The sequence below is a fragment of the Erinaceus europaeus genome, chromosome 19 (assembly GCF_950295315.1).
Source record: "Erinaceus europaeus chromosome 19, mEriEur2.1, whole genome shotgun sequence".
Classification (NCBI taxonomy): domain Eukaryota; kingdom Metazoa; phylum Chordata; class Mammalia; order Eulipotyphla; family Erinaceidae; genus Erinaceus; species Erinaceus europaeus.
The window spans coordinates 59,292,868-59,306,006 of NC_080180.1; the positions used below are offsets into that span (position 1 = coordinate 59,292,868).

General features: G+C 42.2%; 1 protein-coding gene across 7 annotated transcripts in view; it reads left to right on the forward strand.

Moving 5' to 3' along the window:
* INPP4B (inositol polyphosphate-4-phosphatase type II B) overlaps positions 1–13,139 on the forward strand; it is a 672,916-nt gene that overhangs the window by 473,099 nt on the left and 186,678 nt on the right. Inside the window, exon 24 of one of the 7 annotated variants that reach the window (XM_060179037.1) lies at positions 2,667–3,011. The exons of 4 other annotated variants lie outside the window; for them this stretch is intronic. In XM_060179037.1, coding sequence (XP_060035020.1) covers positions 2,667–2,799 — 133 coding nt within the window. In that variant the 3' untranslated portion in view covers positions 2,800–3,011. Of the gene's footprint in view, positions 1–1,084; positions 1,375–2,666; positions 3,012–13,139 lie in introns of those variants that run through there. 2 more of the 7 variants (XM_060179040.1, XM_060179036.1) reach the window with 2 other exon arrangements.

The window sequence follows — 13,139 nt, forward strand, 5'->3', positions numbered from 1 at the left end:
CCTCCCAATCTATGAGGGTTGATTGAGACAAAACCTCCCAGAGGCAATTAATTTCAACTGTGACTAGAATTATGAAGACTCTAGAGCTAATGGAATATGCCCATATATATATATTTATACATATATATATGTATATATATACATATATACATATATATATGTATAAATATATATGTATATATATGTGTGTGTGTGTGTGTGTTATTTTCCACTTGTATCAGTGTGAGATAGATCCAATCTTCCATTACAGAAGCTGTTTTTAAGCCTTGCTACAAATGCCCACTTATTTCTTTACACAGAAAGATAGACTGTCTAGGAATTTAGCATCAAAGTGTCAGCCTGCCAACACTGGTGTCTTATAAGATCCAGAGTTCCTAGGAGATAAGATTTGGTCTTATCCAAGTAAGAGGCTCAGGAAACAATGTGATAAATGAGCAGAACTCGGGGTCATAATTTGTTAAAGTAAAAATTATGGCTGGCAAGAGTGACGTACCAGATGTGGCATCACTTTCAACACCGAACCATTTCCATGACTCACTTCTAGAACTTTAAACACATGACATGGGTCTGAGACCAATATGGAGAGAGGTGTGTTTAAATGCTCTAGCCATCCAGCCATGTCTTTTTTTTTTTTTTTTTTTTTTTTTTTTTTGCTCCAGTATGTTACCGTGTTTCTCATATGGCTTTTCCAAAGATGTGACTTATCTGATTGTTTCTTGTGGGCTGACCCGCATTTGAGTTCCTGCATGCAATCTTGCTTTCTCATGCTATTAGGTTTGTCCAGTCCTTCCCTCCCTGTGGATACAGATTTACCCCATCACAGAGGCTGGCTTTTCCTTCTTGCCCAGGAAAGTAATAATAATAGTAGTAAGTGAAGTTCTTTCTTAACCCAGCCATCAACATCACACAGTGAGGGGGAAACACACAGGATGGATTTGGGGGCGATTTCTCGTCAGAATGCTATCTGATGCAGGATTGTTGCATATAAAGATGTGTTGCTTTCAGAATATGTTAAGGCTGAGAATCTTTGCTGTATGAATGCTCTACTGTTTTCTTCTCTCTCCTAACTCCTCCTGTTTAACAGCAGACAAGCCCAGGGAGCCCTGAATGAATCCGATGATCCTGAAACAGGCTGTCTAACTGATAACAAGCCAACTTCTCGGCACTTCTATCCTGTCGCCTTGCTCCTGGTCAGCTCTCACCTCCTCGTGGTGTGGCTTATTTTAAGCCTCGCGTTGCTCTTAGCCAAATACCAATAAGTTTTGTGTTGTGCTCCTTTCTTTTCTACAAACAACAGTGGACCTTCCGTGATGGGGACAATGCTGTACTATTTCTACATTTTCAGAGTCATGGAATTTAAAAAGAAACCACAAATGTTTGAATTGCGTGTGCTTTTTTGTTTGTTTGTTTGTTTGTTTTTGTTTTTGTTTTCCCTACCATCTGCAACAACAGCAAAAAGTACTATGCATTAAGTGAATTTATTGGCTCTCTCATTCATAGGGGGGAAAGAGTGTGTCTCTCTCTGGTACTAACTAGCTCAAGAAGAGTTTTCCAATAACTGTCTTTGGAATAAAACAAACAGAATCCTGAAAGCTTGAAGTTCTGCACCTCCTGTTCCTCTTCCCACTAGAAGTAGTAAAGAAATCAGGACTGAATTTGCACGATGTGCAGAAACCCTTTGAGAACAGCTGTAGAGCTGGGGGAGGTTCTGGACTTTGCACTGCGCTCCTCGACACTAACAACCACCCTCAGCTAATGGAACCTTCTGCCGCCTGATTGCTTCACCTGATGGTTCTGTTGTTTCTTTGCTGCATTTAACCTCTTCTGTCAAGCACCTTTCTGGAGAGAATGGCTGTTTATGTTTTGTAATTAAATCGACCTGTTTGTAACTGTGGTTTGGGTTGATTCAGCTCTCAGAAATACTTTTCTGTTCTTTCCACCGTGTGTGTGTGTGTGTGTGTGTGTGTGTGTGTGTGTGTGTGTGTGTGTGTGTGTGTGTCCACGCCATTTTCAGCACCTGTAACTTCTGGATGGCTGTGCTCCAGCACCCTCCCTTTTTAAAGCTGAGACTTGGACCAGGCTGTTGAGAAAGCCATGTTATTTCCCTTTGTTGCACAGCTAAAGAAAAAAAAAAAAGAATAAGAAGAAAAAAATAAAGAAAGAAAAAAGAAAAGTAAAGGGAAAATGTAAAATAGAGACGAAACTTTCCTTTCCAAATCTAGAGGGCGAGACTGAATCAATTCAATGCCTTATTCCTAGAACCTGCATCCTTAGGGCTACATACAGGTTTTAATGTGTTTTAAAGAGACTGAGACATTATCTTGTGCAAGAGTTATTTGAAAAGGCAGATATATTTATGAAACTCAAGTGAGAGCTGTATTGTGGATCAAATTCTATTTAAAGAGTTTATCAAAACCTTAACTATCAGTTCAGTTCAGAGAGACTTGAACCGTCTCTTTCCGAGGGCAATTAACAGTGTTGGGCCTGGCCTAGGATTTAATTTTGTAAGATGTATCATCATTTGTGAAAAATAATAATAATAATAAATGTAGAGTTGAATCTTTGTTATTTTTACTTGGACTGTTGCTACAACTCTGCATTGAACAAATAAAGCGTATTTCTTTACTCTGTGTTTCATCAAGTTGTACTTTTTCCCCTTTCACCAGAGAAGGCTGCCGCATAGAGAATGTTTTGAAGAATATCAGATGCAGGAAGTATGCTTTCAACATGATACAGCTGATGGCTTTCCCCAAGTACTACAGACCTCCAGAGGGGACTTATGGAAAAGCTGACACCTAACTTGCCAACTTGTAAATAAACAGCAACACACACCTGCTGCAGTTGGATACTCTCCGCCTTTTCCAAGTCTGTCTGTTGTCACGCATTTGTGGAACGAGGCCAGCAGTGATGTTACCCCCAAACTGAGGATTCTGGGCATTAGTCACCAGCATATCTCTCTGAAAGAGCCCCACTTCAAATACTGAAATAAGATTGATTGCATTTCCAGTTCCGTGCTTCTGTTTCTGGATCCTCACTGTTTGAAACTCACTCAGAAAGTGTATGTTTTTCATTCGTGGAGTATTTCATATGCAAGGCAAGGTGTTCTGAGAAAAGAATGCCTCGTGTGACTCCAAAGAGTGATGTTTAGCCTCCAAAAGGAAGACAGGAGAGAGTAAAGGGAGAGGCACTGGGTGATGTTTTTTTGGATATTCCTTCTCACTGCTTAGTCTGGGGCCCCCAATCGTGGAATTGAATGAACATCGTCCTAGTGAACCGAGATCAAGTAGAGAGAACTCCCAAGTGTGATTGTGGAGGCAGTGTAGAGGTGTGCGTGGCAAGTCTGTGGTCCCTCACGACAGAGGTGGTCGGTCACTCCTTCCCCAAAGGTACAGGACCAGTATGGGTGAAAGAGCAAAATGCCTTTCTATAAGAACATGATCTCTTTTCAAAACTCTGCCTTGGGCCTATGACCCAGTTGTGGAAGTGACAAGCAAGGAGGTTTAATAATACCATGGACAACACACTGTGATAAGCTCAAACCATGAGGAAATCTAATCCGAGCCCAATGCTGATGTCCACACTGGAAATTTCATCAGTCTGAACTTTCTGTTAAGGTTCAGACGACTCAGTAAGTTACTCTGCAGATGTTTCTGGCAGTCATCTTAGTACAGAGTATGGAAGTGTATGTATTGAGTGACATACATTGGTAAAAAAAAAAATGAACAAAAAAAAAGACCCTGTAAGGCACATACTATGATGACTGGTATGAGACGCAAATCATTATTCCTGTTTACCTGAGCTTTGTTGACCTGACTCAGAAAGACAGTGCCATTTGATTTCCAAATTTCTAAAGTAGACACTACCTTAGAGATCATTTTGCCCTAACACCAGTAATATGAGCAAATTAAAGTACAGGAAGACATGCCTCCCCAATCCACTAGACAGATAATTGTATAACCAGGAATTAACCACCATCTCCCCTTACCTCCCCTACCTGTGGCCTATCTCTTCTTCAAAATGCCAAGCTAAAAATACGGGGGTGTGCTTGTTAAGTAGAAATTGGCACTTAGCACTCGATTTGAAGCTTAGCATACAAAGGGCTGAACAAGTGAAAGCAATTTTCTCCAGGGTTTAAGAACATATTCTTTCCCCCTTTCTCATCAGAGGAGTCTGCCTGCCAGAGTATAAATCAGCCATGGAAATGCCAGAGGCTTATTACAGAAACATCTCTTAGTGAGGACCCCATTAGCAGATGACACCAGGGGGCCTTCTACAGCTATTGTGATAGGGACATGCCTAAAAATACCTTCTCAAACCAGCATCTCTAATAGTTCTCTAGGTTCATGAAGGGTTTTTCAAACTATGATAAATTTTAGATAATTCCTCAGGGGCTTTTCTGAGTAGAGTTATCAATCTGTCATTTTAGTTAATGGCGTATGGGCATTATCATACTTGAGGTAGTTGCCAAACTATCACAGACTTTTCTTTCTTTTCAAGAAGAAGTGCTTTGTACTGTGGCCCGATCCCTAGACAACGCATTCCCGGCATTCTCCGTCCTACCTCGTGCTTCATTTTCACGACTCGATATCATCCTTGAATTATTCCATTTTTATTTGAAAATGTCCAGGTTTTGTGGTTATTCTCATCCCACAATCAGATTTACGATGAAGAAGATGATAGAGGGATGATAGAGGTCTATTTAAATCGCTCTGAAGCCTCTTGAGTACATCACATGGTAGGTAATCTGAGTTCCAAGAAACCTAAGTGATTCATCATCCTACCAAGACTCTTCTGGTCATTTCTGTTTGTGTTTTTACAATAACATCTCTGGATCCAAATGTGGAGAAAATCTTTTTTTTTTTCTTCTGTGGAGAGATTAATGAATTACCTTACAGTTACTGAAACATGGCTATCACGTCTCATCTCTGTGCTACAGGTTGCTTGCAAAACACTCTCACCCCCGATGTAGGTCCTTAAAAAAAAACACATCAACTAGAAAGCCAGAGTAGGGGCAAATATTTTCTGTCTTTTTAAAAAAATGAATATTGGTAGCAAAGTCTCATGGTCATGCTGACGGTAATTCAGATATGAGCTTCGTTGTGTCTTCTATACTTCCCAGCAGAAGCCCATGTTCGTTCATACTTTTAAAAATGGATCTCTGCGGGAGCCAGGCAGTCACTCAGCGGGTTAAGTGCAAGTGACTCAAAGTGCAAGGACTGGCATCCGGAGCCGGCTCCCCACCTGCAGGAGGGGTCACTTCAGAAGCAGTGAAGCAGGTCTGTAGGTGTCTGTCTTTCTCTCCCCCTCTCTCTCTTCCCCTCCTCTCTCGATTTCTCTCTGTCCTATCCAACAACAACAAAAGCAATAACAACAACAATGACGATAAACAAGGGCAACAAAAGGGAAAAAATGAATAAAGTTTTAAACATTATTAAAAAAATGTATCTCTGCAAAACTTTTCTGTTTCACTGAGACAATTTTATTCATTTCCTTAGAGAGAGATTTCCAGTTATGACCTTTTAAGTCAGAGAGCTGGTGCTAAGCAAAAAGGCTACAGTACCTCTTTTCTCTAAGCGTGACAGCTTTCTAATCTATGTTTTTATCTAAGAGACACAGCAACATGCCCATTTGCGGAGAGCATGTTGAAGCAGAAACTGAACCAAGAAGATGATATTTCCAAGCAAAATCTTTCAGGTCCTAAAAATAGTTTCCCTGTCTTATAAGTATAGATACAAATTCAGTACTGGCTGTTTACAGAACCCTACAGAAAGTGTAATCTTGACTATTAATGACAAAGATCCAGAGCCTGAAATTATCTCCAAGATAATTATACATAAACATGTGAAGTAGTTGACAGAAGCACCCCATTTATTCATTTCTCATATTGTGGTGGTTAGTTTTTCTTTTTTTAAATTTTCCTTGTAAAAATTGCTTTTGATTTTTTCTGCATTCTGCCAAGACACTCCTTTGGTATAAACAGTTGGATTGGATCAGAGCAGCCTAGGGAGTCAGCTAGGGTGACTAGCCTCAAGTCCTTGCATCACAAAGAAAAGACCTCTTCTGCAAAACTGTCATGTCTTGAAAACTAGCATCTGGATCAAGGATACTTCCCTTTTTAGCCTCCCCAGGCATACATTGTTTTGCTTAAAATAAGACTCAGGGCAGAAAAGACAAACGATTTGTAGGGAAAGTCTGCCAAGAAGTGATGCTATGGATGATTTGCTATACCTGGCCAGTGCTGACTCATGAGTGTTGATCATTACATCTTGAGGAACATTTCTGACTGGGAGACACAACCATCACTAAACAGGAAAACTATAAATACAGTTGAACACATGACATTAAAACAAAGGGGTCAACATCGACCATTCAACTATTCCACAATGATTTACTCACACCCCTGTCACTATGATAAAGGATGGCTTGAAATGGGCCTCACCCTCACTCTGAACCCCCTAGCCTAGAGTTGACCTTGGTGTACATGCTACCTGTTACCAACTGTGACTTTTCATTGCTCCCAAATCAACTGTGAGACACTTAATCACCATCACCATCACATTTTCTCCAGAGAAAAAGGAAATGGTTGCAAATGGTGGGAAGTACTGAAATGGAATTGAAACGTGACCATCTTGAGATGGCTACATGCCTTGGTTTTTAATCCTCTTCCTTAAAGACTTACAAGCTATGAGAAATATTGGTATTCACACTTCGTTGATTGTTTAATTGCTTCATCTTGGAGTTGAGTTTTAAAATGTGTTTCTCTGTGATGTCCTGCAAGGGAAATCTTCAGATGGCTTTAACATAAGCAATAATAATTACATTCAGGGAAATGTTAGCCTAATTAGAGGATCACTGCAAATGTGCTTCAGAATTAAGTTTTTAATATTTTATTTTGCTTGATAGAGACAGCGAGAAATCAAATCCAGAGGGGAGGAGGAGATAGAGAGGGGGAAAAGCACATGCAGCAGAGCTGTGCTGCTCAGAATGCTTCCCCCTACAGGGGGGACTAGGGACTGGAACCCAAGTCCTTGTGCATAGTGACATGAGCACTCAACCAGGTGTGCCACCACATAGCCCCTGTATTATTATTGTTTTTTAATTGCCACCAGGGCTATCCCTGGGGCTTGGTGCCTGCACTGTGTATCTCCTGCTCCTGGAAGCCATTTTTCCCCCTTTCTTTGTTCTTTTTTCCCCCCATCTCTAGCTTCCTTCCTTTCTTTCTTCCTTTCTTTCTCTCATTCGATTTTGTTGATAGGACAGAGAGAAATGTAAAGGGGGGGGGGAGAGAGGTACCTGCAGACCTGCTTCATCACTGAAGCGTCCCCCCTGCAGGTAGGGAGTGGGGACTCAAACCTGGGTCTTTGTTCATAGTTCTTCTTCTTCTTCTTCTAGCGTTTGCCCTTCTTCCGTAGCCAGTCAACAGTGTCAGGTTGAGCCTGATGTAAAGTAATATGTGTTCTCAGTCGGGTGGGCCACCACATGGTCCCCTGTATTAATTTTTAAATTTATAGTTTTAGCATTTGCTCATAGCAAGGAAAATAGTGACATATGACTGTACTCAGATTTGAATATCTGTAACTCAACTAAAGCCCAAGCCCTTGGAAAGAACAAATTACAGTGTGACAATAGGCTTAATCATTGCAGAACTTGTAGGTACTTTATTCCAAGCACCTCCAAGTATATATATCATTTGTTTAGTTCAATACACAGAGTCTCCTGTGATTTTTTTTTCTTGTGATCTTTTTAGGAAATAAATTAGCTCATATAGCAGATTTAAGAAACTATTGAGAAAAACTGCCATCAACAGTTATGGAGCAAAGCAAACTTGTTGAAAATTAGGCATGTCTAATAGAGATTTTTACAAATCATGTACCATTGAAAGGAACTACTTGCAGGGGATAGGGAGATAGCCTGATGGTTATGCAAATAAGTTGCATGCCTGAAACCCTCAGCTTCCAGTTTCAAATCCCAGCACCTCCACTAGCCAAAGCTGAGCAGTGCTCTGGTTAGGGAAAAAAAAAAAAAAGAAGGAGGAGGAGGCAGGAGAGAAGAAAGGAATGACTTGCTGAGAGCTGTAGAGTTGATTCACAATTTAAGTGTGAATGCACAGTCCTCTCGCCCAGCTACAATAGGCAAGATCCCCTCCATATTTATGCTCTGTTGTTACTTCAAGTTCCAATACATAATATATCTTTTGTCTCTGCTGAAATTATACCTACAGCCAAAACTGCCTTAAGTGTAGGAAATGAAAAGGGATATCTGAAGTAAAACATTGTAATTCTACTAGGTGTTGAGTTAAGCTATGGTAGCTTGGGTTTTTCCTTTCTGAGTCATAATGCCTATTAATCACTTTTGAGTTTTATTTCTAAGCAAGTCAAAGTTTGAAGCATTTCTGATGTAAAAGAAGCAAATCATATTTGATTATTAGTAACTGGAAGTAGTTAAAATTATAAACCAATAATGAAGAAAATACACAAGCAAGTAGCTCTTCTTAGTTTGAATTTGAAGTATTACATGAATAAGCTTATGAATTTTTAACTGCCACAGAATTACTTAGAATTGGAAAGAAAAAGTCTAAATTAAGCACCCAGAAAGACTGAAACATCAAGCAGATAAGACAAGTGTTGTCTAAGAGACTAACATCATTTGTATTATCTTATCTACCTTGTATTTTAGTAAGCAAAGTTCTTAAAGATCTGTCACTGCTTCCCTCCTTGTATGAATAAATTACACTCCTCCTAAAGGAATATAAATTCCCCAAGGTCATGGTTTAACAGTATAGATCTAATGATGGCTTAGTGTGATTTCATGAACTGAGAGGCCATATAGACTCAAATGTTGGCAAGATGGCTATAGTGTCTATTATACTAGTATACTGGTGTATTATTCTCATGATACTTTCTTCCCACTGTCAACATTAAAAATGATTGCATGCCCAAAGCAAACTCCAGATAGATATCAAAAATAAACTCCAGATAGCTAGAACTGTATACACTCACTTCACTGCACACATAATGCTTCTCATGTAAACATCTTATCCTTTTGTTTGATGCTGGATTTTCATACTCTTGTGGTACTTACATGAAACATTGGTGTCTGCTTTCTTTTTATGTCAAGTACATTCTCTTGATGTATTCCTAGGTAATGAGGCACAGGTAGGCTAGATCACTTTATATTGGCATTTGCAGCAATACCATTTTTTATTGTTCTGTGCAAGCCTTAGTCATTGTACACTGTGTGTATACTTTGGTTTAAATAAATGTGATTTTATTTTTTATGTTAGTTATATATTTGTTTTCATCTTCATCTTCTTAGAAATGTCTAAAAAAAATAAAATATCAGAAGCCTATCCCAAGCAGTTCTCCAAGGAGAACTGAAGAGTTTGACAATACAAATATTACATTAATATAAGGCAGGTTCCATATTCACTGACAGAAGTACACTTCTCAAACTGCTGACAGTGAGAGACAGATCAAGCAACCACAATGTGTGAACAAGAGTTCAGGAACCAGATGCCAGCGCTTCAACACTGGGCAAATCACTTGTCCTCAAGTCCAGATTATATTAGAACCATTTGAACAGAGGGAATAAATTTTCCTTATGGGATATTTTGATATGATTCTTTGCGTACTTCACTCACAATTGCTGGTAGGAGGCAAATCCCAAAGGGTTTTAATTAGATCTTGTTGCAAAATAATTAGCCAAATGAGGCTCTTGCTTGCATGGGAAGAAAGAATGAAGTGTTGCCATCTGGAGAGTTTCAGAAACATAGTCATCCTGCAGCAAGAAACCCTCCTCTTCTGCAATGCCGCCAGCAATAGATGTTTGTCCTGGTATATTTTTCTACGTCTGAGCAGGAACAATGGTGCAGGTGGCCAACCCAGGCATACTGGACTAAATCAAGATGTCACTCAGCATCCAGGGCAAGACTCCTTAACTTTTATAGGGAGCTCACCTCATCACTCAAGGGCGGAGAATAAGGCACTCAGAAAATTTGTTCCACGACTATATTTCTGTGTCTCCTGAGATTGGAATTAAGAAGGCAGAATGTTGTTAAAATTTCGGAGGCTCTTGCAGGGCCGGCTAGCTTCACGGTGGTGAACAGAGACGCGGAGACAACGGCTGGGCAGGGAAGCTGTATTTCTTTATTCAGGAGGAACTATTCATAAACTAAGACAAACTAATCACCAAACAGAACTCTGCTCTCTTTGCGGCGGCGCAAGCACTCTCTCTCTTACTCTGGAACTCAGGAACCCAGGAACTCTGTCTCTCTGGCACTCTCTCTTACTCTGTAACCCTGAAACTCTCGAACTCAGGAACTCAAGAACTCTCGGACTCAGGAACCCTCTCTTACTCTCGAACTCTGAAACTCTCGCACCCTCGCACTCTCGAACTCCGGACCTCAGGAACTCTGTCACTCGGGGAACTCAGGAACTCTCGGACTCCGGAACCCTCTCCCAGGGTCCCTTGGGGCGGGGCCAAGCAGGCCCGCGAAATTAACAGGACTCATCCAATTCTCTTGGAGGGGGAGGGCTAGAACAAGCCAATGTAAAGCATACGACAATTCCCCCTTTTCTTTTTAACTAAATGACTATAGTATCAAGGGTGTGGGGTGAACAGAAACATATATAACCAAAACCAGCATGTTGCCAAGGGAAGGCCTGAGGGGGCCATATCTGAAAAAAAAAAACATTTCTTGCCTCTGGGGGGCTACTTGCCTCGACGGGCATTTGCATGGGGGCGGGGAACGGCCTAGGGTCCCAAAGGCAGCTGGCTGCAACTTACTTACTATGAAACAAAACTTGTTATTAGCATATCTACTGCACGATCCAACGTTTCTAATAGAGAAGGAATTTGAGACTTTTACATATCAACAACGTCTTTTAACCTTTTGTTACACCCATTCAAGATGGAGACACACCCTAGGTGTGGGCCGGAGAGGAAACCTCAGGCATGAGAATAATTAGCATAGCCATTGTGCGATCTACCATTTCTAATAGAGAAGGTAGTGTTTTACATATCAACAAGTCTATTTAACCTTTTGTTTAGACCAACTTAGTTGAAATATATTGATTGTTAACTAATTTTTACCTCAGACTTTAAATGTAAGTTAATTTTTATCTTTATGAGAATTACGTTGAAAACCTTTTTCATTTATCTTTGACTAGTAAGAATTTAGCCTTAAAGCTACTGTTTACCAAACTTTAAACATACACATAAACATAGTCATTAATACACGAGGAGAGAAACCTTTGTTACGAAGACATGTCATTTTAAACATGAATTTAAATCTATATTGTCTTAGTTGTTGGGGGGGGGGTTCACCATCCGGAGGTGGCTTCCCGCGCAGCTTCACTTCTAGGAATTGCAGATTGCGATCTCTGCACAAATCTCTGCGTACTCCAGCTTGTCTGTCTTCAGACCGGACCGGCGGCTGGAGATCTCGTGTGCCCAGTTTTGGCAGGGAGCCCGGGAGTCCGGGAGGCCCGGGATGGTTCCAGAATTCATAGAAAGAGGGCAGGCGGGCCATCTTTGTAGAAGGCGTGAGCCTAGGTGCCCAGGGGTGGCGGCCATGATAGGCCGCCGCGGCCCTGCCCCATGGCCCTGCCATGTCTGCTGCCCTGTTCGCAGTGGCCGAGCAGCGTGGAGGGATCACGCGTCCAGTGCCCTGCGCCACGCGGTGGAGAGCCGGCTCCAGCATGTTGGCCTCAGGCTCCAGCATGTTGGCATCGGGCTCCAGCATGTTGGCCTCAGGCTCCAGCATGTTGGCATCGGGCTCCAGCATGTTGGCATCGGGCTCTAGCGTGCTGGCATCGGGCTCTTGCATGGTGGCGTAGGCCTCCTGCGGGCTGCGGGGCTGCGGGGTTGCTGGCGCGGTGCGCGGGGTTGTCTGGGCGCAGCCGGCTGGCTGGCTGTTTGACCAGGTGGAAACAGCAGCTCCGCGCCTCGCCTCCCGCCTGCTGGCTCTTCCCGCTGGCTGTTCTGAGTTCGCCCGAGCGAGTGGAAACCACAGAGTGGTCCAGAGATAAATGTTCCAGAAACAGCAAAACAGTCTCGTGAAGAAAGAGCAGAGGCCTTTGGAGATCTCTTCACAAGCAGAAGAGAAGGCCATTGTGCATAGGTAGCCAAATTGTCTTTACTTATCTGAGAGATGCGCAGGTCACGTGGGCGCCATTTGTTGTTAAAATTTCCGGGGCTCTTGCCGGGCCGGCTAGCTTCACGGTGGGTAACAGAGACGACCAGACACACGGCTGGGCAGGGAAGCTGTATTTCTTTATTCAGGAGGAACTATTCATAAACTAAGACAAACTAATCACCAAACAGAACTCTGCTGTCTCTTTGCGGCGGCGCAAGCACTCTTTCTTTTACTCTGGAATTCAGGAACCCTCTCCCTTACTCTCGAACTCAGAAACTCTCGCACCCTCGCACTCTCGAACTCCGGAACTCAGGAACTCTGTCTAACTCAGGAACTCAGGAACTCTGGCTAACTCTGGCACTCTCGAACTCAGGAACCCTCTCCCTTACTCTCGAACTCAGACACTCTCGCACCCTCGCACTCTCGAACTCCGGACCTCAGGAACTCTGTCACTCGGGGAACTCAGGAACTCTCGGACTCCGGAACCCTCTCCCAGGGTCCCTTGGGGCGGGGCCAAGCAGGCCCGCGAAATTAACAGGACTCATCCAATTCTCTTGGAGGGGGAGGGCTAGAACAAGCCAATGTAAAGCATACGACAGCAGAAGGCAGTTGTGGGAGCTTGTCATGCCAATGCCCATTCTTTAAAACAAAGTCACCATGACGGTGTGTCCCTAGGCCTCTGCATTACAGAAGACCCTAAGTTATCTGTCCTTTCAGTGGTTCTGATGAATCAAAGTGACTCAAAATCTCTTTTAAGATTTGTTTTGTTAAATATTAATTGTATTTGATAGGAAAAAGAGAGAAATTGAGAGGGAAGGGGGGGAGAAAGAGCTACACCTGCATACTGCTCTTGAAGCCTACACACACACACACACACACACACACACACGGGAACTGAGGGATTGAACCCTGGTCCTTATGCATGGTAAAGTTTGCACTCATCCAAGTGTACCCTTCCCAGCCCCAAAAAGCAAGTTGGGTTTTTTTTGTTTGTTTGTTTCGT